Raw genomic sequence first — 26,925 nt, 5'->3', positions numbered from 1 at the left:
TGTTGTCTACCAATCATGTACCTGTTTTAATTGGATATTTAGCAATTAATAGTGATCTTATGTTTTGTGTGTGTGGCTTTATGATCAGTATGATTGGGTTCCAATACTCAAAAGAAAACGATCAGCTTCATCTGTTTGTTTTCGGCAAGCTGTTTATTACAAAAGGACTGTACATACATTTCAATGAACACATTATATATACAAGCCAAGGGGAAAGAAGACAATTGTCAGTGTTCTGTTCCCATGAACACTTAAGTTACATATCATCACTTTTTCCACGTTTCATATTAGAAAACAGACATCAAACCAAGGCGCCTTCAGATGGGGTGCCCCGAAATGTTAGTGGAAAACATACGAAATTCGGTTGCATGTGAGTGGTTGTTCCATCCTAATCTTCGGGAAAAATATTAATAGATCAAAATACACTGCTACTAAAATCATGTACAGGAATCTCAAAGTATTTCTAAACAAAACGCAATGTTAGAAATGCGTAGGTAGAAAAGGTTTTCTCACAAAAATGATCTCCGATGGTAAAGATAAAAGTACAATCGATGAACTGGACGTAGTGGCAAATGATTATTCACACAAAAAAAAAAAAATAGAATTTTTGGTACGCAAGTCTTCATGCATACATTACGGTTGAATACTATTCACGGACATGTTTTGCGTCACACGTAAATCCACACAGGTCACGCGGCAAGCTATAACTTCATTCAAACACGCCCCAAAGGAGTGTTTTCGCAGCATCTTGCTCTGTGAGTTAATCTGACCGCTGGGGAAAGGAGCCACTGCATAAATACTGTAACGCATGTTGGACTGAATCAAGCACGACATTTGTGACGGAAAGAGGTCGCAAACCGAAACCTACGTTCATCACCTGTTTGTGGAAGCACTGGCTGCCGGTGACAAACCGTTGGTAAGGCCATCGTGCCACAAGCGGTGTTTAGACCACGGCGTGTGAGCATGGTAGCACATATTCATAAACTGTCTTCATGCCACGTCAATAACCTATTGTACGCATGAGGATGTGAATCTACAATAAATGTGTGACACAAATTAGTCATCCTTTTTCCCAAAGACAATCATTTTGGTACACTTCGGTCCACAATGCACTGCCAAATTGCCTACATTCACTGTGATAGAAACAATTGAGCTCGGTCACACTTACGATTAAATGTTCACCATTGTTACAAATCGGTACGCACTGCTCAACAAGTAGGCCAGCAGCCGACAGTCTTTTTTTGACAGTCTTATGTCCTCGTTTTCCGAAGTTGTGTTAAGGATGGTAGGTGATTTAGGGTTATCGAGCACCAAAGGTGATTACCTAACCAGAGCCAACTTACTAACCCGGGAAGATAACAAAAAATGATAACAGCTGGATAGCCTGAATGTAACCAAGGTTCGGCAATCAAATCCATAATGGAAGTAATACAACAAGTCGCTGAAAACTAATCAGTGCAGACATTCCAACACAATGGCACAGTGACTGGAGAAAAGAGTACAACGAATCGTTTTCGTTGCCGATTGAAGCAAGCAGACATCAGGAACCACTTGCTACAGTAAGCTTGACAGCCGATCTAGAAGGTAAGTAGAAATGTCTTATCAAGTGACAATTGGACAACATTCTGTAGAAATGGCACTAGAAGAGACAAAAGAACACGCAACATAAAAATGAAATAAGACTGATTCAAACCACCCCTACCTGGCACAACATTGCTTGCTATGACCACTCCACTCAAAAGACGGCGATGAAAACTCACTGGTAAAACACACCACTGACACAAACTGGCAGATTCTCATATTACATTATATATATATACACAACAGAAACAAAATAATTTCACCAGAAACACACAAAGTATTGATCTTATCTTTTAGCATTCTATACTCAGTACACCCCCTCCTGACGTTTCCTGTCCCCTCACCACCCCCCCAACACCTAGCATAGTAAATATAATATTTAATATTTTTTTAACATATGTGATTTGAACAAACAAACATTCGGCCATGTCCTAATGCACTTCTTTAAGCTTGTTTGTTTGTTTCTTCTTTTTTTTCTTCTGTAAAAGTAAGACTAAAGTTTTGCTGTATGGACAAACGATGGGGGGTGGCACCGTGTGACAAAATTAAAAGCCCAGATTTTACTAAACCCTACCTTGTGGTTTCAGATGCTAAAACACAGAACTCGATTCAATTCAAAACCTTTTTATTTTTTTTTCTTGGCGTTTCTGCGACGTCAAAATGGCCGCCCTTAGTCCGCGTAGTGCATGATGGACTCAACGTAGTTGCCGGGGAAGAGGCCGGTGACGCCGTTGCAGACACCCTCGTACCAGCCGTCGTCGTTCTTCTTGATGATGTAGATGATGGACCCCTCCATGAAGGACAGCTCATCCTCCTTGTCCTTGGAGTAATCGTAAATGGCCACCACTGAAAAACACACGCACGTATTTCATCCAGGTTTACGTTACTGAACAAAGACAAACCGGTGGGAATGGGGCTGAAGGGACTGGTTCACGCTCAGGCCGGCTGACGTCACCTTTGACCTGGGAGCGGCGGACTGACTCACCCTTCTCCACGTAGGCCTTGGGCGCCCAGTGGGGGTCCCCGTCGGCGTAGGGGTCACTGTAGTGCACCACCGCTGCCTCCTCATCCCCCTGGTAGTCCACGGGCGGGGGAGGCGGAGGGGGCGAGGGAACCTCGAACATTACCACGTCCTCGGGAGGGGGTGGCGGAGGGGGCTCGGGGCTGTCTGTAACTGGTTTGGGAGGATGGGAAGTGACAGAAACATCAGTGACACTCTAGAAAACACCAGTGACACTCTAGAAAACACCAGTGACACTCTAGAAAACACCAGTGACACTCTAGAAACACCAGTGACACTCTGGAAACACCAGTGACACTCTGGAAACACCAGTGACACTCTAGAAACACCAGTGACACTCTAGAAACACCAGTGACACTCTAGAAACACCAGTGACATTCTAGAGACACCAGTGACATTCTAGAAACACCAGTGACATTCTAGAGACACCAGTGACATTCTAGAGACACCAGTGACATTCTAGAAACACCAGTGACATTCTAGAGACATATTATAGAAACATAGCTGATATTATAGAGACATTAGTGACATTATAGAAACATTAGTGGCATTACAAAAACATTGCTGTCATAGAAACATCAGTGACATTCTAAACGTAATGTTATGGAAGTAGAGTTTTCCTGCACTTGAATGGGGAGGTCTGTTATAGTAGTTACATGTATTTGTGTGACAGCAAGTCCAGAGGTTTGAGATCTATGTACAGCTCTGGATAAAAGTAAGAGACCACTGCACCTTTGTCTTTCCTTTCCAAAAAAGTTAAAAAGGAAAGTTTTGAGTGAGGAACAGAAGCGCTCAATTTGCAGTGGTCTCTTAATTAATACCCCTTCTGTTCCTCACTCAAAACCTTCCTTTACAATTTTTTTGGAAAGGGGGAAAAAACGGTGCAGTGGTCACTTAATTGTTTATATCTCGACTGAATGCCTGAGCCTGACTGATCAGAGGAGTGACGACCAACGCCAGCCAGCAGGTGGCACAACAGAGCCCCCTCTCTTTCATCTCAAGAGATGCTCGATCAGCTCAAAATGCTTAACCACTCGACAAAAGAAAGTGAGGATGAAAGCCGGATCGATGCCCACAGTCGCCCAGACGAGGACACAGACGGTCGTGCGCTGAGCTGCGGAGCGCAGCGAGACTGCGTGCGGCGGTTGAGACTTCCCACACGCTGCATCATGGGGCCTCAGAGGACAGACGTAGAAGCATAAGAACACATGTCTCTCAGTGACCATGGCAACAGACAAGACATGGGGAAGGTGTGTCCAATGGTGGAATCCGGCCGACGATGCACGAGGGCAGCGTGAAACTGGCACGACGGACACAGCGCTGAAGAGCAACGATTGCTGACAGTGCTTTGTGGTGCGGGGTGGTAGACCTACCTTTGCCCGTGTGTGTGTGTCTGTGTGTGTGCCTGTGTGTGTGAGAGTGTGTGTGTCTGTGCGCATTTTACTTACTGGTCTCCTGCACTCTGGCCGCAAAGCCCGTCAGAGGAATCTGAGGAGTGAGCTGGACCATAGGTGGAGGGGGCGGAGCCACAGAGACTGGAAGCAACATCACAGACAGGAAGGCAGACAGACAGGCAGAGAGACAGACAGGCAGAGAGACAGACAGGCAGAGAGACAGACAGGCGAGAAAGACGTGAGGGAGAGAGAGGGGGAAAAAAGCAGAAAACAGTAGGGATATGCTGTCAGAGAGCAAACCCAAGCAGGGGGAAGACCCACTTAGCGCATGATTGTTCTGTTCGTTGCTTTGCTATCACATTCATGACTGTTATCTAAAAAAAGGACAGCTTCAAGCTACGACTGTGGCTGACATTGATAGAAGGGGCGACACTGATACGAGAAAAGACTATAAAAGAGCCCAAGAGAAGTGCATTGTGGGATGCTGCTGCGACCCCATTTAAGACATGGACCCCGAAACATGGCTACCAGGCAACACAAGCTCTCATGACGTCGCCACGACCACACAGTTTGCAAATGCGTCCTTATCCTCTCAAAACGTTTCGGCCTACTGGGTGTCGCCATGACAGCACAGTGTACACCAGTTTACACTGGCTACATTCCAGTGTTGTAGGAATCATTTGAAAGTGCCGGGCCAACAGGGAAAAAGCTTGAGAACAGAAACTGTTTGACATTTCTTGGTGTTGGGCCACAGAGGTCAAAGGTCAAACGCGGCGCTCCCGCCACCATTACGTAGAATGAAGTTGGCATTCTGCCTCAGTGATTTGCCATTTCCGACAGTAAACCTCTGTAACTGTTTGATAATTCACACTCTGGCCTATTGATCTAAACCGTTTCGTAAGCTCAAATGTACAGAGATTTTAACCATCAGCCAGTTGTATGGAGGGAGTGTAAATGAAGAAAGAAGATCCTGTGATCTCACGTCAACACAGAGGTAATGGTCCTTAATCTATCATCTTTCTCCCTTTCTTGTCTGTTTGCTTTGGCATGTGTTGCCGTCTGTCTGCTCTTGTCCTTGTAAATAAAGACGTTCATACTCTGTAGGCCGACCTGATCTTCATTATTTAGCTCCCAACAAACCTTCAGTGTGTTTTCATTATGGGACAAAACCACCATTGTCTGGCGAGTGCAGCGTAACGGCCACCCCAGCACGACATCCACGCTCCACAACAGATGGTTCCCACTCGGAGGCGTGATGTCACCACAGATGACGTCATTGTGGGCGGGCGACTAACTCCCAGACTCCCCGGGCGACGAGCCATTGGAAACGTGACGGCCAACCCGAGATCCATTCCTCATCGGCAAGGAGCAGCCTCTAGACACAGACCCGTCACTCTCTCCACGGACTGGACCAAGCGCTACGGCTCGGCGCCGTGTGTGAGAGCGGACAGAGGGAGTGACAGCACGCCTTGGTTTTCTTTCTGCAGCGATCGACCTGTATCTTCCCCTTGATTGACAGCTGACGTTGATACGTGGTTCCTGGCGTCCCCCTTGTCCGTCCGCTGACGGGCCCGTCGGGATTCCTCTCCAACTTAGCCTCAAAGACTTCCCTCTTTTAACTAAATGAACACGGAACAAATCTGTCCGGGACACATGCCAGGGTGCCCGCGGTGCATCGAGGCGATCTATGGTCGGACAACATTCACTCAAGCCAGGATCCGGTGAAGAATCTTTCCTCGGTCTTACCTGTGTTCTGGGGGTAGGCGGGGCCTCCGTTGAGGTGTGGCTGCTGGGACACGGAGAAGTGGGAGGTGCCCGAGGGTGCCCGGCGATAGGTGCCTGTGGCCGACACCATGGAGGCGGAGGAGGTGGCCGAGTTGTGGCGGGAGACCTGCCGCGAGATGGTGCCAAACTGGGACATGGGGACGGGTCCCAAACCCGGGCCCTGGTGCCCGACCGTCGACGCCGCTGTGGGGGAAGGGGGGGGGTAAGAGGAGTCGAGGAGTATTTGGCTGTTTTTGGGGAGGACCAGCGGGGTCATTCGTATGGCGCCAGCAAGGGCCAGAATGAAGCACCACTTCCCTCCTATCGCTCCAAACTTTCCTGTTTAATGAGGCATTAAACTCTCTGAAAAAATACATACACTGGGTGTGTTTGTTGGTGTGTGTGTGTGTGTGTGTGGCTGCGAGTGCCTGAGGACAACAAACAACCTATGTTATGAGAGGTTATAGGCTGCCAACATGTAATCTAGGGTTCTCCCAGCTGTTCCAGAATGGGATGAGAGACCAGAGAAGCCACAGTAGACAGTGTGGTAAATAAAACCAACAAAGAACAAAATGTCCTGTAACAGAACGGACGGCTAAATGGTAAGCTAACCAAGAGGCTAACTCAACAGAACGAGCAGCTGTTTACTGAAACTAGCAGAGGAGCTACGATATCAGAGCGGCTAGCTGAACGCTAAACTGAGGTAATGGGAGTGGCTGGGCTCACCTGGTCCCAGGCTGGGAGGGGAAGGCGTGGGTACAGCCAGAGGAACACTAATACTGCTGCCACCGCTGTTCTCTCGCCCGCCACTACCCCCACTGCTTCCACTGAGACAGACAGAGAGACAGACAGAGAGAGAGACAGACAGAGAGAGAGAGAGACAGAGAGAGAGACACTGTAATTATGTTTGTCAGCATGAACTCCTATCACAGTTCTCAGTGAAAGGTGTGACAGATGGTGTGTTTCAGTTGTATTTTCATGGTACGCTCCTTATAGTAACGCCTTGTGTTAGTTATCGGTGATTAAAGACAGCGCCAAAGCACGTCTTGTCTGTTACAGACGGTATTAGCCGGCCTGGCGTCAGCCCTCTACTGCGCTGTTTAAAAAAGCCACGGCGAGTCGGCAGAGCAGGAGGGTCACACCCGGGTAAACAAACCCACGGACACACACCTGTGTTCCGGTGGCGCGCTGCAAACAATGTGTGTGTGTGTGTGTGTGTGTGTGTGTGTGTGTGTCCCTGCGAGCTACCTGTGTGTCCTGGGTCTCTGGTTAAGGGAGGCTGTGCGGGCGGGGCTGTGGTTACTGCCCAGGCGGGCGGGGCTGGTCATGTAGTCGTTTGGCACCGTGGGGGGTTTCACGGGCTCCAGGGTCTTATAGGGGGTGTTTCGTCTGGGGAGGATACATGGAGAACGTTGAGTTGTGTCTGTAAACACCAAACACACACACACACACACACACACGCACACACGCACACACGCACACGCACACACACGTGTGAAGCTACATGGGAGGCCCATCAGAGCTGGGTCAGTTGAGTTGCTGTGGCCAGGTGTTTGAATTCTGGTCGCGGCACACCAACACTGCCCAGGGGGACTAGCGGGCGGGTGGAGTTAATGTTCTCAGCGCCAGCCGAGGCGGACGGGTGGATGTCAGAGAAGGCTGCCTTGTCTCGTTGAGCACTAGCTACCCCTTGTGGACGGTCGGGTGCCTGCAAGCTCAACTGTGGTTGTTGGTCTAGGTATGGTACGCCTCCTTAGTGTTGGTGTGCCGGTGTGGACCTCCTGGTGGAACGAGCAGCGTGGTAGGAAGCAGGAAAGTGCGGTGAAGTTGTTTCGGAGGACACGCGTGAGAGTCTTTAGCTCTTCCACAACTGCTTTGGGTTTGTTGCAACATGACAACGCCGAGATCGCAAAATTGGAGATATATTGGGGAAGAATAATGGGGCAAAAGAACAAATAAAACAACAACTTAGCTATACAAATAGGGACATTAATGATTTCCCCTAAAAATCGAATGTTTACTGATCATGTAACCTTACATTAACCCTTAACCTAACATTTTACTTTTAAATCCTAATCATAATTCTAGCCATAACCATAACTGTTAATACTACACTAATGTTACACTAAAACACTGTTAAGCACAGTTTAGGGAAATGTTTGTCCCCATTTCTATAGTAAAATCCAAACACACACACACATTTTTTAATACCATACCCAAGAGTTCCACGACCAGCCATTGGCGGGCTCGGGGGTTTCTGTGTTGGCGGATTGGTCCTTGATAAAGTAGCTCCTCCCCCCCTCACTGGCTGGTTGTTGCCATGTTGCTATGAAAAGCAGAGTTGTTTGTGTTACTGTTAACACAATGCTCAACCTGTACGGTACAGTGTTTCGTGATGGCAAACACTGAAAGACTGGTTTTATTATTTCATCATTAATATATCAAATGGTGACATAGTTGACAACACAACAAGCATCTCATATTCAGACTGAATTATGTCAGAAAGCTTTTAGAAGTATAAAAAGAACAATACAGATACAGTTACAAAAAGTTTGGCATAGCAGGGCAATGAAGGCTCGGGGGCCCGAAGCATCATGGGTAAGGAGATAAACACAGTACCTACCTTGGCCTTAAGCCACTGATCGCAGGCGGTAAAAAGAGAAGAGAAACAAAAAAACATGCTCAGTTGGTTAAGAGTAGCTGGTGAGTTAGAACAGAGGTAATGTGTGAGCTTGTTGGTTAAGAGTCACAGGTGAGTTAAGTCCTGAGGGGTCACATGATTGGTTAGGAGTAGCAGGAGAGTAACACCTAAGCAGAAACGCTTGGGACAGAAATGGTTCCCTGTCAAGGGAACATTTTCTGGATACTTGGTGGGAGATAACAGAGGCTAGCTTAGCTATGAACAGGTGATCGCTCCCACTATAACCTGCTGCCTAAATGAGATACCTCACAGTTCTGTCTGTCAATGACTGATTTATTATACTGGAAGCTTAGATATACTAAGTCAGCCAGCCTAACAGCTAGTCAGTCAACCAGCCAGCCAGTCGAACCGTCAGTAGGTCAGTCAACAAACCAGTCAGTCAACCAACCAGTCAATGCATTTCTTGGGTTTCCAGTAAGTGGTGAAAGCATGTCTGTTTGAAGTGTCTCATCTGATCCTAAATGGTTGGGCAGCTCCTCCGTCTGTCAGTAATGACTGGTGGAGAGAAGCCCAAGACACCTTTCCAGCCCAGAGGAGGGAGAGAAATAAGCAGTTAGGGTGTGCTGGGAAAATGAGCTGTTCACACACACACAGTACATGACACACACACTGAGATAGTCCACTTAAAGAGGAACTCAACCGCTAGAAACTTTGGGGTGTTTTTTCAGTCTCCCTAAAAAATTATTAGTCATTGAGGGTGTGTCAGACATAATTAGTAACACAGCAGTCATTTATACATTTTGTGTAGGTAGAGTTCAGTCTGTGATGGTTATTTGGGGCCACTGTCTGATTTCAAATGAGTAGAATCATGTTTTGTGGCTATCATTATAACCTTTGTATTTCACCAATTGCTCAATCCCACAAGTTTTCTTTGAAGGCTTCAGTTTGTTTTCTGCAGTCAAAGAAACTTCTTGATAACATTATGTACATTGGAAACAGAAACAACCAAGTCTCTGCGGATGGACTTTTAGATTTGACCTTGAGACTGTCCGTGCTGGGCTACAATCTGGTGACCGACATCCTCAAAGATTTCTGACATTTTCTTTATGCTTATTGTTGTGGAGGAAAAAGAATGAGTCCATTTCTCAATTCAAACTGGTTGGATGAGTTCCATATTGCAGGCACCTGCAACTATCCACAGGTGAGTTCAATTCCAGAATAAAGAAGAATCCCCTGCGTGAAATAAAATACGTTCTAACTACTTCTAGGTTCCAATAATATTGTCATTTCATTTTGTCATGGATGCCAAAAGATTTGTACATTTCAACTATTTTCAGGTAAGAAATGGTGAATTATTGTGCATAGGTGTCAATATATTTTGGCACCAAGGGTATGACATTCTAATACAATATTAATGGACCAATATAGCTAAATAGTACAGGACTGACATTTCCCTTTAAACAGAAAAGCAAAGGCACCATTCAGGCTTCAGCATTAAAGTGCAGCACATGCAAGTTAATTTTTAATGATATATCTGCAACCAACCAACACACACACACACAGACACACAAACAGATATTAATAGCACAGAATTATTAGCACACACACACACACGTGTAGTTCGGTGGAGGATGGGGAAATCAGGCAGGGCCTGTCAGCCGTGAAGAATACAGTAACAGTGAAACCACAGACAGATCAAAATGGAGGTGCACAGCACTACTAAGTCCTGAAAAGCACGAATGGCTCATTCTGTGTCTGCTGCAGAAGGTGTCATTGGGGAACTCTGTCCCTTCTAACATCGTTTATCATCCTCCTCACCAACGTTATTTCAACATTTGAAAGCAGTGGACATCCTTGGCATTCCCTAAACAACACATTGTGTGCCTGTCAGGACTGAAGTAATGTTGAGATCTTGAGTATCTGGAACACTTTGACACCACATAACCACAGTGTTACTGGGGAAGCCATATTGCGCATTTACTTTCTACGGGACACCCCAACACAGAACACACATGGACACACATGCTACTCATGTAGCCTTTCGCATGTACAAATGTGTAGATGGGGGGGGCTCTTTCGTTTAGAACGCTTCAGAGTCATGGCGGATGTTGCAATCACTTTAACCATCAAACTCACCGTCCACCATAATCAGCCACAGTCACAGCAAGAGTGATGGTTTTGTTCATGCATATTACCATGGCAACCAGATATATATATATATTTATCAATGACAAGACGCAACCAAGGCACACAACAAACCCAACGTGAAGAGAGGGGGAGGGAAAGGCGGACCCAAGGAAGGGAGAATAAAAGATGAAGACTGAGACGGAAGAGAGCAGAAAGATTACTTTCCCACAATTCACAGGGGGGTATAATGGCGTCAGCACTTGGCCCAGATCGCTCTCTGTCTGCTTCTCTCACTCTCTGTCACACTTACATGAGTGCACACACACACACACACACACACACACACACACACACACACACACTCAAAACCCTACACGTAAACACTTCCTGGCCAGTAACCTCCTAGGTCTCTTGGACACAGTCACAGGTGAAGAAGCCAGGCTTCTCTGTGCCGTGAATAATAATAACTGTTAATGGCTCGGCCAGGCTACAGCCGCAGCGACGGTGTTGTTGTTTTAAATCTTCACTTCATTAACTAAAAGGGCAGCTTATTGATCAGCGGCGTTTAAGTGAGTGGAAGTAATCAAACAGCAATAATCCGGCTAGACGTTCCATTAACATGTTCCAGGGGGGCGAATCTGGTGCTAATTGTGTGTGCCTCTCAGGGAACGTGACTAATCAAAGGATCAGCACACACCTGAAGGAATATTGACTGTTAAACGAACGACGCCAGCCGATCCGCTCCAATGAAGGGTGTGAACCCCCCCCCCAACCCCCCCCCCCCCGATGGACCTGTTACGATGGGGAAGAAACTAGCAGAAACACTGCAGAGATCCCAGTTGTAGTGGACAGCGAATATGATCATGCATGGAGCCCCCCCCACCCCCCCCACTTACTTTGACACCGTGGCCCACGTCATCCAGCAGCGTGTAGTCGATTGGCTTCCTGATGTATCTGACCGGCCGCTCCATGTTGCCGGGGGCGATGATCTTGTGCGTGCGCGACGTGTTCTTGTTGGTGGTCAGGATGCCGATCTCTCGGCGCGCCACCTTCTCCTTGTGGATGTCCACGGTCTGCAGGGACGGACAGGGGACAGAGAGGGGGGTACCGTGAAGAGAAGGAAGACGGCTCTCCGCCAAGTGCAATTACTGGAACCTCACGGGCGTCATTTTGTTTGATGCGTTTCCCGTGGTCTTGTGCTACAGTCTCGGAGTGTCACAGTTGACTATGGCTGTTTAATACCTCATCTTTACAGCAGCGATGGAGGAGTACATTATTAAAACCACTGGATGAAAACAACAGTGTTTCACATTCAGAGGCTCATGGTGTAACGGCCTTTCCGGATCCCCAAAGCCAGCGGGGGTTGGACTCACGCTGCCGCAGCCTTCGATGAGATCCGGAGGGCCCCACCGAAAGCGTCTCACAAGCCAAAATCTGCTGCCAAAATCTGCAGCCTGTTTGATGCTCCCTCTCTTTTCATTTGGCTGTTGTTACTGAGCTGGACCAGTAAAAATAGGAAACACTTATGTATTATATAAAGTTTACAGAGAGCAGTGGGCTGCATTCAAACCCACAGTGTGGTGTATGTATTATATAAAGTTTACAGAGAGCAGTGGTCTGCATTCAAACCCACAGTGTGGTGTATGTATTATATAAAGTTTACAGAGAGCAGTGGGCTGCATTCAAACCCACAGTGTGGTGTATGTATTATATAAAGTTTACAGAGAGCAGTGGGCTGCATTCAAACCCACAGTGTGGTGTATGTATTATATAAAGTTTACAGAGAGCAGTGGGCTGCATTCAAACCCACAGTGTGGTGTATGTATGTCAGTCGGAGGCAGCAGCTTAGTCCACTGGACCCCATAAGGCCTCACCAAAATAAATTATTGTATGGTAATGTTTGTAAGAAAAATTTAAAACTAAAATAAAAATGATTGTACAGTAATGTTTGTAAGAAAAATATATTAAAAACTAAAATAATAATTATTGTATGGTAATGTTTGTATGAATTTTTTTTAACTACAATAATATTTATTGTATAGTAATGTTTGTAAGAAAAATTTAAAACTAAAATAATAATTATTGTATTGTAATGTTTGTAAGAAAAAGAAATTTAAAACTCAAATAATAATTATTGTATGGTAATGTTTGTAAGAACATTTTTAAACTACAATAATATTTATTGTATGGTAATGTTTGTAAGAAATGTTTTAAACTAAAATAATAATTATTGTATGGTAATGTTTGCAAAAAAAATGTTTTAACTAAAATAATAATAATTGTAAAATTATGTTTGTAAGAAAAAAATTTCACTCAAATAATTATTATTGTATGGTAATGTGTGTAAGAAAAATTGTAAACTAAAATATTTATTATTGTATGGAAATGTTTGTAAGAACATTTTTAAACAAAAATTATAATTATTGTATGGTAATGTTTGTAAGAAAATTTTTCAACTACAATAATATTTGGTAATGTTAGTAAGAAAAAAAAAACTAAGTAATAATTATTGTATGGTAATATTTGTAAAAATAATGTAATTCTAAAATGATTATTATTGTATGGCAATGTTTGTAAAACTATTTTTTTACTAAAATATGCCCCTCTAACTGAACTCTGGTCCTCAAAGCCAGTTCCATTCCTTTTTCCCCCCAACAAAACGAATATCACCTAACAATAACTAATTTTGGGTGTCAGTGTTTTAAAATGAAATATCAAGCTGACCGCATTTTCAATGTACCGTTTGTAATTCAGTAACATTTCAGAATTGGTCAGGGGTCTGAATACTTTGGCAAGGCACTGTGAACATGGATAATGGCCATCAACTGACCCGAAGTGGTCTGCTTTGCTACTGTGGGCAAGAACACAGCTTTTCTCCCTGGAGACAGACAGCTCACTCTTACATCTGGGTCACTTGACCTTCTTATCCATATATATTACAGGCTTCATTATAATGATCTGCCACCTGGTTGTCTCCTGTCTGAATCTGAGGGGGTGGAGTCTCATGAATAATGGATAAAGAAGCATGGGTGGTGGGTGTGTCTGTCTCCGGGCAATCAGGTCACACTTCAGTCATCAAGGGAGAATGTTTGCGTGCGCGTATGTGCGCACGTGTGTGACCCTAGTAAATGAGGTCACACTTCAATTGCTGTTCATCCAACTCAGTCAACTGCCGCTGATTGTTACTAGAGGCAGAGAAGAAGCGACGGAGACGGTTCCTTATAAACATGTCACTTTAGGCAACCAGCTCCGTGTTTCATGACACACGTTTGTGTGCGGGGAAGAAACTGTGACGTTGTTGTAACATTTTCAGAGAGGAAATCCTGCTTATTTCCTGTCTGAATCTGAGATAGCGGACTCACCACCTAAAAGGAAGAACCTGACGTTTCCATCTCATTATCTACAGAGTGAGAAAGTCAGTGGTCCCTCCCTTAACTTCTGCTCCAATGGGTTTTTATTGAGATGAGGATAAAGGCAACACTGGGATTTTGGATTTGAGAACTTCCCTAAGGCACCAAACAGAAAAAAAAACTGAAGAGGGAGACATTTGTCCAGAATGTTGACAGATTACAGTGTTGGAAAAAATGAAGAGAAAGAAAGAAATTGAACGAGAGATAGACTGAGAGAGAAATAGAGAGAGGAACTAAGAGGTTTATCTATGCGGTTACAAGTGTTTTAGTTACCATTTCGATTGTGGTAAGTACATTGTGTAATTGGATTTTAATGTTTGACCAAAATGCTTTTGTTCCAAAGTGACAAGCGGTCAGGCACGCATACATAGTATGCATTTCTGGACCCAGGATTTGAACTCACCACCGTGGGGTTGCAAGCCCCATGCTCGGCCAGTGAGCAACACAACTAGTGAAGTCAAGGTGTTTTTGTGAGTTCAACACCTGTGACAAGTTACCTTGACACCTTGTGTTTGTGTTCCTGGTCTTAGTTGAGCTGACTGGTCTGAGGACCAACACATGACTGTGGGTGGATTAGATATCCAGTCAGTCAAATAGGGACTTAAATGTGGGGTCTGCGAATACTTTGAAAACCCCCAAATCATGGCCAAAGGTGGCCAAGCAGTTTAAGACACATTTATTTTAGCATAACTTTCATATTTCTATTCACTTTTCTTAAAAAATAAATACAATAACTTGAAAGAAGAAAAAAAAAAAAGTCACACAACAGCAGGCTGTCAAAAACACATTCAACAAAACGCTTACATTAATTCTGCTTTCACAGTGTCTAGACACAGCGAATGCAATCTAACCTTTGCCACAACTCTCCCTCTCTCTTTAGCAACAGCTCTGGTATAATCTCTTTACTCTGATAAACATCTGGCTGGTATTTAAAAGCCAGCTATCTCCCCAGGAACAGATGGCAGCTATGCTTTAAGAACAACGTGTTAACAAACCGTCAGCACATCACAGCTTTGTCCCAGAAATCTCTAGACGGGCGGTGCCCCATTAATGAAATGCCACATTTGCAAAATCAGGACTTTCAGAAAAGTTTCACGATTTTCCAAAACTATTTTTCCTCAAGATAAGTATTTGTCTCTCTTTGTTGGCAAGGAGTCATTTCATAGTTTGGACAAGAACTGAATCATGACACGAGAATTCCAAGTGCAGTGGCTGGAAATTCAAAACACATCTTTCGGTCGGAAATGTTGAGAGGATTTGTTAAATTACTCAAATGAGTGTTTCAATTAGGATCTAAGCCAAATCTTTCTAGACAGAGAGGCAACAGCACAGCTAGTGGGCCATCATAGAGGAGGACGAATTAGTGAGTCACAGAAAATACAATTTCTTACAAGGGGCAATGTGTAAGATTTTAACTGCACTACTAGCATAGATACAAGCACAAATGACAAATAGACATCTGCAGTTAATGCTTTAAGTTAATTCCATGAAACCACCATGGACTGACTAATACTATTCCGGTCTTATTCGATAAGGGAAGACGTGGAGGAAACAAGTTACGTTATTGTTTAGAGGCAGGATTCTACACAGTGCCCCTCTGACTCTATGAGTGACAATAAAGAGGGAGATAACACTGAAACATGGCCAGATGTCTTAACAGAAAGTCTTCTGTAGCCGATACACTGTTCTCAAAACTTCCCATCTCTGATTTTTACTCATCCTCAGTGTACTGCCTTCATCCTCAGTGTACTGCCTTCATCCTCAGTGTACTGCCTTCATCCTCAGTGTACTGCCTTCATCCTCAGTGTACTGCCTTCATCCTCAGTGTACTGCCTTCATCCTCAGTGTACTGCCTTCATCCTCAGTGTACTGCCTTCATCCTCAGTGTACCCGACAACACAAACTACTTTAAACTGTCATCCAACAACAGTGTTTGCACGTTGGAATGTCTTTGAAATGTAAAACCTCATTGACTAGGTTTTCATGGGATTTTGTCCCCGAATATATTCATTTAAGGAGATAATAAAAATAGCTAATTTTGTGTTAATTGTTGTTTATGAAGATTACAGTGACAGTTCAGTGTACTTGTAAAGTACAGCATCTAAAACGATATTTACATTCTCATTGTGCAGTTAGACAACTAACTGTACAACATTTCAATTATAAAAAAGTCATACCAACCGCAGCAGTGCCTCGTTGAGTGTCAAGTTGTCTCATGCTCATCAGAAGGGCATAGACACCAGAAATGACATTTCCCAGAGACACTCTGCTGTGTTAATGGAAGGTTCCCTGGAGTGACAGTTGACAAGCTGGCAACGCTGCCCAAGCCACTTTAGTTAGTCAAAACTGGTCCTTTTGGTCCAAGACTTAGAGGGGAATTTGCTACAAGCTGTTTAATAGGAATTAATCACTAACACATCTCGTGACATATCCCCACCCAAACTCCCTGAAAGCTAGGGTTGGAAACCCGACTCCCTGGAAAGTCTCATCGGTCAGCCAGCTCCCCGGCTAATGCCATCAGACCGTAAAACACCAGAACCCAGCCTGCAACTCAACTCCTGCTACAACTATTTTACCAGGGTCCCGTATTGCCCTGTTCAATAATAAAACAAAGATATAACACACAAAAGCTTCCCCGGACCAGAGAACCAGTGAATTGGCCTGTTAATACTTCTGTACAAAGCAAAATCACCCCAGAGCTCACCCGCACATCATGGGTACAAACACGAGCGTTCACCAAGGATCAATAGCTATCTTTTCCCATGGTAGGATTGTGTGTCTCCTTAAGTCAATTACCCAGCATCCAGGCAGGATGGAGGGGACTCTAATTCACCCCGCTCCTAATTTACTACACGAGCCGAGAAAGCACTGCTAGGCCAGACGTCTGACGACTTCCTGTCACGACCCCCCCGGTTTCATGGCCTCTAGGTGGCGCTGCACAGTGTGTACGAGACGGGGAGTGTCGCGGACAAGTGTGGAGTGGATTGTACATCTGTGTGCGTGTGTCCTGCTGATGCGGGTTTGAATGGTCGTATGCGCATCTGCTGACCTGAGAGGTGTGGTTGTGGGAGGGCTTCATTCTGTGTGTGTGTGAGTGTGTGTGTATGTGTGTGTGTGTGTGTGTATGTGTATGTGTGTGTATGTGTGTCCTGACCTGAGAGGTGTGGTTGATGTAGGACTCCATTCTGTGTGTGTGTGTGGGTGTGTGTGTCCTGACCTGAGAGATGTGATTGATGGAGGACTCCATTCTGCGAAGCTGTGAGGCCTGGATGTCCAGCAGCTGCAGGACATTGTTGGCCAGGGCGTTGATCTGGTAGGCCACGCTAGCCAGGGACTGGGTGGTGTAGGCTTTAGTCTCCTCCAGGGCCTTCCTCTTGTCCTGGGCCTGGAAGACCATGACAAATGCAAACATTACTTCATTGTAAAACTGTACACGAGTTCCAACTGAATGTTGACTGTCACCTCACCCCAACCCAGACGAAAACCCCTGAAACACTTTATCCCAACCTCTCCAAAATAGCCTACTTTATCTCCGTAAGACTTTATCCCAACCCCACCCTCACACACCCATGAAATACCTCATCCCAACCTCCTCTTAAACACTTCATCCCTACCTTTCTGAAATGTTTCATGCCAAACCCTCTAAGACTCTTGGCCAACACCTCCAAAATAATGTACCCCCCCCCCCCCCGCCCTTTCTGCAAGACTTTAGCTCAACCCCTCCTGAAGACACACAGCCACACAGAACTTGGACATGTTGTAGCAGGGCAAAAAAAAAAAATGTACACTACATGTGGTAAATTCAGCTTCATTGACCGCCAGTGTCCTATTTGTGTACAGTACCGAGCCGAGGCAGAGGAGTTGTGGAAGCACGACCAGTCATGCCAAAAACCTCTTCTAAGATGCACCGTGAGCAGCACACATCACATAAATGAAACCGGCAGGGGCACCGTGAGCAGGCCTTGACATAGACATTAGGCACACACTGTCTGCTGCCAATTCCTGCCCCGAATTGAATTGAAAAGAGAGTAAGAGAGACACGGGGGGACGGGGACGTGAAGGGATACATAGAGAGAGAGAGAGAGAGAGACATCGCCGAAATGGAGCAGGAGTGGAGGCGTGCAAAGCAGAGGAGGCCCTGTCAGCACTCGGGTTAGAGTCCTAAAAACCAATGTCCAAAACAAACACGAATCCACCCAGGGAAGACTGCAGCTCGGTCCTGTTGCACTCAATGCAGTCTGTCTTCCTGGCCATACAATCCTTCTGGTAGAGGCAGAAGGGGAAATACAGACAGGGGTGTTTCCACTGACACAGCGGCGGGTCAGGCTTCATGCTGAAGCAGTACATGTGCACTAGACACCCAGACAGCTGGTCCACCTCGGGCCACCGTGGGAGAACATTGACGAAATCACTTACGTGTCACTCTGAAAGTAGTGTGCCATGGCCAAACCAAGACAGGCTTTTCCTCCATACGTCTCTGATGACATGCAACGCAACAGGGTTTTGTTTTGTGACTGTATTTCACAGCCTCTTTGGTTCATTAGCCTCTGGAAACACTGGGAAATTGGTTGTGATGCCTCTGGGAATGCTGGGACATTGGTTAGGAAGTGGCTCTGTCCCTGCTGTAAGAGCCATCTGTCTGAAACAGTATAGGCCTACATATGAGTGTGCGTTTTTTTGTTTCTGTGTGTGTGTGTGTGTGTGTATGGTGTCGTGTCTACACACATGTAGGCCTATACTGCTTCAGACAGATGGCTCTTACAGCAGGGAGGAACCCGAATTCTAACCAATGTCCCAGCATTCCCAGAGGCATTCTAACCAATGTCTTAGCATTCTCAGAGGCATTCTTACCAATGTCTTAGCATTCTCAGAGGCCTTCTAACCAACGTCATAGCATTCCCAGAGGCCTTCTAACCAATGTCGTAGCATTCCCAGAGGCCTTCTAACCAATGTCCCAGCATTCCCAGAGGTATCCTAACCAATGTCTTAGCATTGCCAGAGGCATTCTAACAAATGTACCAGCATTCCTCAAGGAATTCTAACCAATGTCCCAGCATTCCCAGAGGCATTCTAATCAATGTCCCAGCATTCCCAGAGGCCTTCTAACCAATGTCCCAGCATTCCTAGAGGCATCCTAACCAATGTACCAGCATTCCTCAAGGCATTCTAACCAATGTCTTAGCATTCTCAGAGGCCTTCTAACCAACGTCATAGCATTCCCAGAGGCCTTCTAACCAATCAATCAATCAATCAATCAAAATTTATTTATAAAGCGCTTTTTACAACAGCAGTTGTCACAAAGTGCTTTACAGAGACACCCGGCCTTAAACCCCAAGGAGCAAACAACAGTAGTGTTGAATTTCAGTGGCTAGGAAAAACTCCCTAAGAAGGTCGAATTTTAGGAAGAAACCTAGAGAGGACCCAGGCTCAGAGGGGTGACCAGTCCTCTTCTGGCTGTGCCGGGTGAGATATTAAGAGTCCAATTGGAATAATAAATAAATTTCTCTTGGCTAAATCCAGAGTATATTTGATTTTAGACTAGGTCAGAAGTATGACCAGGTGGACAAGGACAGGAACAGCAACGGTCCCCCCAAACCAGGTAATCCGCAGGTGTGGACCAGGACCTCATCTCCTTCTAAAATTTAAAATTGGAGGAAACTGAGAAAAGTTAGTAGTACATCCCTCATGTCCCCCAGCACAATAATATAGCAGCGTAACACCTAACCAATGTCGTAGCATTCCCAGAGGCCTTCTAACCAATGTCCCAGCATTCCCAGAGGTATCCTAACCAATGTCTTAGCATTGCCAGAGGCATTCTAACAAATGTACCAGCATTCCTCAAGGAATTCTAACCAATGTCCCAGCATTCCCAGAGGCATTCTAATCAATGTCCCAGCATTCCCAGAGGCCTTCTAACCAATGTCCCAGCATTCCTAGAGGCATCCTAACCAATGTACCAGCATTCCTCAAGGCATTCTAACCAATGTCTTAGCATTCCCAGAGGCCTTCTAACCAATGTCCCAGCATTCCCAGAGGCCTTCTAACCAATGTCTCAGCATTCCCAGAGGTATCCTAACCCGTGTCCCAGCATTCCTAGAGGAATCCTAACCAATGTCCCAGCATTCCTAGAGGCATCCTAACCAATGTACCAGCATTCCTCAAGGCATTCTAATCAATGTCCCAGCATTCCCAGAGGAATCCTAACCAATGTCCCAGCATTTCTTTTGAGGCTAGCATCCCAAAGTGCACCTGTCTATTCAGAAGTGGTTGTAAATTCTCCTTTCAAACTAAGCCTGCTCACTTTGTGATCTGAAATGCCAAGGGACTTGCTGTGATAATAAGCAGATTAGTTCAAAGCGTTGAATTCCACCTGATTTCTCATTTTTTAGCTCAACACTTAGCTTTTTTCCAGCAGAGAAATACAATATTTCACACAAGAACGCGTGGAATGAGCAAATTAGGACGCTGGGCTTCAGGGAGTTGTAGTTCCATTAAGAAAACACTGAATCTAGCACAGCTCAGAGAATGTATTAATTAACTACAATGACCACAGTGGGTGCCGTGTAGGAGGGAGAGAGGTTCACACACAACCACGACAACGGTGACACGTGTGACACAGTACTCTACGTTGACAGTTTCACTTGTAGGGAATGCCTCACCAAAGAACTGAACAACAAACTTTTTTAATCAGACAGCTGCAGCATTCGGCAGCTAGCCTCTAACTAGCTTGTAGCCACTGGCAACCTTAAGAAATTAAATGAGGGTAGCACAAAGTCGGCTACATCACAAGGTGGTCCGGCCACACATTGTCAAGGCCTGTACTCTAATAATCTTCATACGCCACAGCCACCCCTCAGTGTCAAGCTCTTTGTAGGTTTATTCCAGGGTTCCAGCTCTACTAGGGAGATTTCCAAGCCACTGTGCTTGGATCCCTTGTTGTTGCGCTGTTTGCTCTTTGGGATTTCCGGCTGGGTATATGTTTAAGCAATTAATTACTGCTGATATAAAAAAAAAGATGCCATTGATTCATTGGGCTAGTGACTCTACGGCTGCTAAAAGTGAGCAGAGATTAAATGATGCCGGACTTTTGGAACTCTAAAATTATTAGTTTGAATAATTTATGATTAGGTGATGTGCACAGTAACGGACAGAAACAACCTCACAAGCATGTTCATTTAATAATGCATTTTATGTTAAAGAGAAATTTCAAATCAATATTAAAAACCAACGACGTTTTATTAAATCAAAACTGAACCAACCTCAAAAAAATTAAATCACTAAGCAATTAGGCCTAACGCTTGTAAAACACACTCACAGACAACCTAGGTTAGAATGCAAGTTTAACTGAAAAAAATATATTAAATACATTTTAAATACTCTATCTGTGGTTGATTACGCCTGGTTTGAAGTACCAATACAAGAGCAGACCCTCTAATCTGGTCTCCCAGACAGACCCCCAGACAGGTATTTAAAACATTGTGGTCAATGTCGCAAAGCTGTTACTGTGACTTTGTGTAAATAGAAATGTCCAAATGCTTTTTGGCTGATTAAAATATTTGTTTCAGGAAGTAATCAATGGCCTCCGGTGATGTTTGTGAAGGTGACGTTAGGGGTTGATGTTAGTGTGGTGATGTTAGGGGTTGATGTTTGTGGAGGTGACGTTAGGGGTTGATGTTAGTGTGGTGATGTTAGGGGTTGATGTTTGTGGATGGGTTGATGTTACTGTGGTGATGTTAGGGGTTGATGTAAGTGGATAGGTTGCTGTTAGTCTGGTGATGTTGGTGGAGGGTTGCTGTTAGTCTGGTGATGTTGGTGGATGGTTGCTGTTAGTCAGGTGATGTTGGTGGAGGGTTGCTGTTAGTCTGGTGATGTTGGTGGAGGGTTGCTGTTAGTCTGGTGATGTTGGTGGATGGGTTGCTGTTAGTCTGGTGATGTTGGTGGAAGGTTTGAGTGGATTCCTTTGGGAAGCTGTCTTTCTCCTCTGCACCTCTGGATATATTTCACTGCAAGGTAACGGGTGATTTTATTTGATTGCCATGTAACGGGGCACACCTCCAATTCAGGGTGACTGAAAACGTGGCAAAATCGGTTCTGCAGGTACCAAGAAGCAATCAAAATCACAGAATTGTGCGGGGCCCAGCACTGCACACACAACCCAGAGTGTCCTCTTCGGTGTGAACCGGTAGAATGCGTGTCTTCCAAGCGTGATACCACATCACAGCTGACAGATCCAAGCGAAAAAACATTCAAACATTTGCAGGCCATTTCATGGAATCCAGGTCAGTTTCAGCCTGAATAACTGTAGGCTGCTAGAGCAGCTGTAACTATTCAGTCCAGCCAGGCCATGCCCCCTTGTTCGTGGCATGGGTAACGGGCAGAGGAAACATGCATTCACTGCCCATTTGTTTGTGGAAAATGTAAACAGAATCAAGTGGTTACTATTCAAATTTGGTCTGGCTGACTAATTAGATATTTTCAACCCCCAGATTATTCACAGTAAATAAAAACACAAACACTTGTTTTCAACACCACAGTAGACAGTTAAAATTCCCACTGGGAGGCCAGTAGGCCCACTACTGAAAGTCGTTCTGGATAAGAGCATCTGCTAAATTACTTAAATGTAGTGCTGAGTCATGTTGCTTTGTCTGCTGAAGATACAAAAAAAATAAATAGATTTTTTTACTTGAAAATATAAATCATATTAACAACGAAACATTTGCTGCATATTGACTGGGTTCTTCCTCCCCGAGGCCCGGACTGTGTTTGTGTTTTGAAGCCATGTGACCGGATTACAAAAACTCATGGTAGATAAGGCACCACGCTACATCAACACACGGTTTAATGCAAAAGGTAGAACCACAGCAAGAGCCTTCCACCACTGGTGTTCACTGTCATTCTAATGTAAACCTTTGTTCAAATTGTGGTGAATTTCAACACAAGCCTGCTGGCCTGAATTCATAGCATAGGGAAGACCAACCCACTGAAATCTCTCTGACCCACTTAAACCCTCCCTTTCAAATGTTGCAGTCCAATTGTGTTACCAGGGATTTTGATTGGCAGTTTAATCTCCCAGTGTTGTTTACAACACTCACTGACCTGTGGGTCTGAATTCCCCCGCAGATTTTTGGGCTAATTACGTGGTGTTTTTCCGAACGGTTCGCCGGGAACACAATGAGATAATGACATTAATGGATGGGTCAATTAAACACATTTAAGAGACGCAGGCATCAGTGACGACAACCCAGAACCTGGGGGTAGCCGAGGACCTGCTCGAGCTTAAGGAGGCATTTGGTTGGGCACTGCCATTGAGAAAACTCTGCATGAAACATTTACATATGAAACCATATAGCTTATTACAGCTATGACTCACCGGATTCCCCAGAATAGAGCAGGAGAAAGCCAGTGTGTGGATAGACTGAGACACTTCCTACAGAATCAAGCACATTTAAATTGTTCAAAACATATCTCCAAACTCTGATGCAATGACAATCTCCAGAAGGAGTCTGACACTTGATTTGAGCTAAAAAACGCAACCGCTGCCTAATGTCTCTCCGGGCAACCTGCCTTACAACGCCCTCTTTCACTGACATGGGGACTGATAGTGTGAGTAAACGGTGTGAGTAAACGTTGTAACCTGTGTCTGAAGGTCTGCTTGAATCTGTGTCAGTAAATCGAGGTTTCCACCATTTTAACAATCCTTCACTGAGATTGTTCATAAAGTTCTCTTGCAGCCATCTCCAGGGACGTTGGCTATAGTAGTAGCACAGGCCTAAAAACTCCTTGATAACATCACATAAGGAAACAGGTACATCGATGTCTCTGGAGATGGACAAATCCGTCAGACTGTCTGTGCTGGGCTACAACCTGGTGTCTGATTTCCTCAGACAATTCTCTGATTTTCTTTCTTTTTCGCAATGACACAAAACAGAAGAATTAGTCCTTTCCTCTATTCAAACTGGTCTAATGATTTATTTTCATATTGCAGGCATCTGCTACTCACCACAGCTGAACTCAGTTCCAGAAATAAGGAGAATCACCTGCTTGAAATCCAGTTATTTGTAACTACTTCTCTGTGCCAATAATATAGTTTGGGTCGTTTAAGGGTTTCTTTGTGGAATAAGCGGAGTTTTAGTAAATTATCCAGATTTTCTGTGAAATAATGGAATACGTGTGTACAATATTTTGGGGGGGAATTTCATAAATTTCCTAGAAGAAATGATGCATTATTTCAATAAAGTGCCAGGGTGCCCATTCACACGTGAAAATGAGGAGTGGTTTGCGACCAAACGTTTGGCCCGACCTGTAGGCTAGAACTTCTCCTTCCGTTTAGTTTACCAAGACTAACCAGCCGGTGTTACCCTGGTGACTGGTCCGTCCTTAACCTCATTATGGGAGAAAGTCACCTGGGTCATTCTGAACCAGGTGGCCGCATCATCAAATGATCCTAGTCAGAGAGCGACCCTAGTAATACTTAAAAAAAAAAAAGATCACACAGGGCTCAGACTTGTCACATTGTGTCTGGAAACCCATGACTCACGAGTGAAAGGACTATGAGTCAATAGGATATCATGTGGTCAGGGATTTAGGGTGAAGGCTCCGCTGTCACAACTGGCCTTTCCTTGCATAACACCAACACACACAAAAAAGACACGTTCCACTGATCCCTGCTATATATACCAGTTAGCAGACCGACACAACTGATTTGAAGCGGGATGATGTAAAGCCAGATGTTTAACTGCTTTGCCTGCCATTATGGATTATGGATGTACAAAGATGTTGACGGACGCCTCTTGACCTGAAGTGTTCCCGTGAAGACATCACTGATGAAATATCCAGCTTATTACACATCTCCAAATTGCTGTTCAGGACAAAAAGTACTAGGCTGGAGAGTATCAAATATCTGTAGGATTGTCCATCTGGCGTGTTGGATGGACAATCCATTTCGCAGACAATAATCCAGATTATCAAAATGTAATTCAATTTAAATTTTTTATGGGGGAGCACTGAAATTATAAATCACAACAGTGTCTACAATCAGGGGTTAATATTGGGCAGGAGCCAGCAAACCAGCATATATGGACACAACATTTTAACTTAGGGGAGATGAGCTCCCATACCGCCACTGGCCAGGAGTTAAACATTTTAGATACAACTGGAAAGTAGGAAGTAGGGCTTCACCACTTCCCAAATTAACCCCTCTACAATGGATTAAAGCGATTCGTCAGGTACAGTCTTTGGGCACAAATCAAATGTGCAAAGTCACGCTTGATTCACCATTTGTAACCAATTGCCATTTACCAATGTCAATTTGGAAGACGATGCACAACTGAGATTGAAGGTAGTTAAGTATTATGTACGACATGATTGTACTTAAAATGACGCATATATGATGTATTTGATCATATTTATTCGAATTTTGTTTTTATGAATATTATTAGACTTCTGTGGTTTTACCGTTTATTTTCCTTATTGGTGGATGCATATTTGTAAGACCATGCAGGGTATGCTATTACGAAGTGCTTGGCGCAATTTTGCTTGTCACTAATCACCAAACATCAAAGTGTCACATCCGCATAGCTCCATTTCCACGCGCGAACACAAAGGGGTCCCAGGCGTGTCTGTCGGTTGACAACTGCTCACACCGTTTCTTGGGAACCACTGTTCATGCGCAAATAAACATGGTATAAAGTAGTTTATAGCAAAGTATCTTGAATACGGAGATGGAACAAGTGCTCGAGCTGCACCTATAAATCTGGAATGACCGGCAGCCTATTACCATGCAGAGCCACCTCCGGATGAATCCCAATTCTCGTAGCCTCAATCAAGTCGGCCAACACATTGAGATACATTGTAGTTTAAACTCACGCATCAATCGCGTCCCACATGAATCTACAAAGGGCCTAATCAACTGTAACACCTCTATATAAGTGCATTACTCAAATGTGAGGCTACAGTCACAAAATAACAGCGATGCCTTTATTGCATGCGTGATACAGGCTGACTGGGAACTGATTTGCTGGTTCTAAAAAAAACTGCTCGAGCGACCAGAATTGCCCTAGTAACACCATTCGGTGACCAACCATGCTACCAGTAGGCCCAGAATCAATGAGTATTACATTATTAAACTACTGGTCCTTTTAGAATTTCCTAGGTTCGGAAAGTGAACGATTTAGAAAAATGGAGGACCCTGGCTAGAATTCTAAATAGCCTTGCCTATGATATATAACAGTTCTAATCTACCTATCAAAGAGATTGCAGTCAGTGACAAACCTTGGTCATAACAACGACACACCCTCTGAATAGTCCCCAACAGCTTTATAAATGGATATCAAATAGGCTGGTAAAGATTGGCCGTAAGAGCAGGCAACCAACCGAGCGTTGCTGTTATAGGAGAATATCGCTTGCGACTGTAAGAGCATAGAACGATGAGGTGTCCTTTTTATATATATTTTTACATTGCCCTAAGACTGTTTCGTGAGTTAAATATGCAAGTCTAGCGGTCTGGGGTCTCTGAGAGCAACATTTCCTGTCCCCGATTTAACCCAGTTACAGAATATTACAGGTCCGACGAATTCGGCATATTATAAATAATATAAACATATATTTATTTCCTTACCTGTACATAATTGTTTTCACAGTATTCTGCAACCCTCGAAAGATTTTGGTAGCTTTCCACGAGTGCTCGTTTACCGGCCGGAATTTCTTCCTCTAGCAACATTTGTAGCTCTGCCATCTTACATCCCTCTGCATCTCTCCTCCCTTTCCTTTCAATGAGGCAAAGCGATGATGCTTTTGGTGTGGTGAGAAAGGGGCTCCCCCGCCTGGTATTGAGAGAATTCTGGCCTCGATTTGATAACCGTCACTATTTTTTACCGCACTGTGGGCATCGTTAATAAACGTGATTGGTTCAAATGCTAAATTGATTATTTGTGGACCAATAGAATGTAGGCGCGATGATAAGTCGTGAAACCGGAGGATTTTAAATGC

The 26,925-nt window shown here is 44.6% G+C and overlaps 1 protein-coding gene across 4 annotated transcripts; it reads right to left on the bottom strand.

Annotated features, from left to right (window-relative positions):
* Positions 1 to 134: 134 nt before the first annotated feature.
* Positions 135 to 26,884, bottom strand: LOC109614578 (abl interactor 1). Of its 4 annotated transcripts, XM_013132011.3 has the most exons (11): positions 26,555 to 26,884; positions 17,156 to 17,323; positions 11,425 to 11,601; positions 8,384 to 8,398; positions 7,977 to 8,086; positions 7,009 to 7,149; positions 6,487 to 6,587; positions 5,743 to 5,964; positions 4,051 to 4,137; positions 2,567 to 2,755; positions 135 to 2,427 (listed from the first exon to the last, which is right to left on the bottom strand). In XM_013132011.3, the coding sequence occupies exons 1-11, from the start codon at positions 26,669 to 26,671 to the stop codon at positions 2,252 to 2,254; spliced, it is 1,503 nt and encodes a 500-aa protein (XP_012987465.1). In that variant the 5' UTR covers positions 26,672 to 26,884; the 3' UTR covers positions 135 to 2,251. The 4 variants fall into 4 exon arrangements, with proteins under 4 accessions (XP_012987465.1, XP_012987467.1, XP_012987466.1 ...); XM_013132013.3 differs by lacking the exon at positions 4,051 to 4,137; XM_013132012.3 differs by lacking the exon at positions 8,384 to 8,398.
* Positions 26,885 to 26,925: the final 41 nt, after the last annotated feature.

The sequence above is a fragment of the Esox lucius genome, chromosome 3 (genome assembly GCF_011004845.1).
Source record: "Esox lucius isolate fEsoLuc1 chromosome 3, fEsoLuc1.pri, whole genome shotgun sequence".
Lineage (NCBI taxonomy): Eukaryota > Metazoa > Chordata > Actinopteri > Esociformes > Esocidae > Esox > Esox lucius.
Note: the sequence above shows the minus strand (reverse complement) of the source record. Positions and strands in the feature narration are given on the sequence as shown.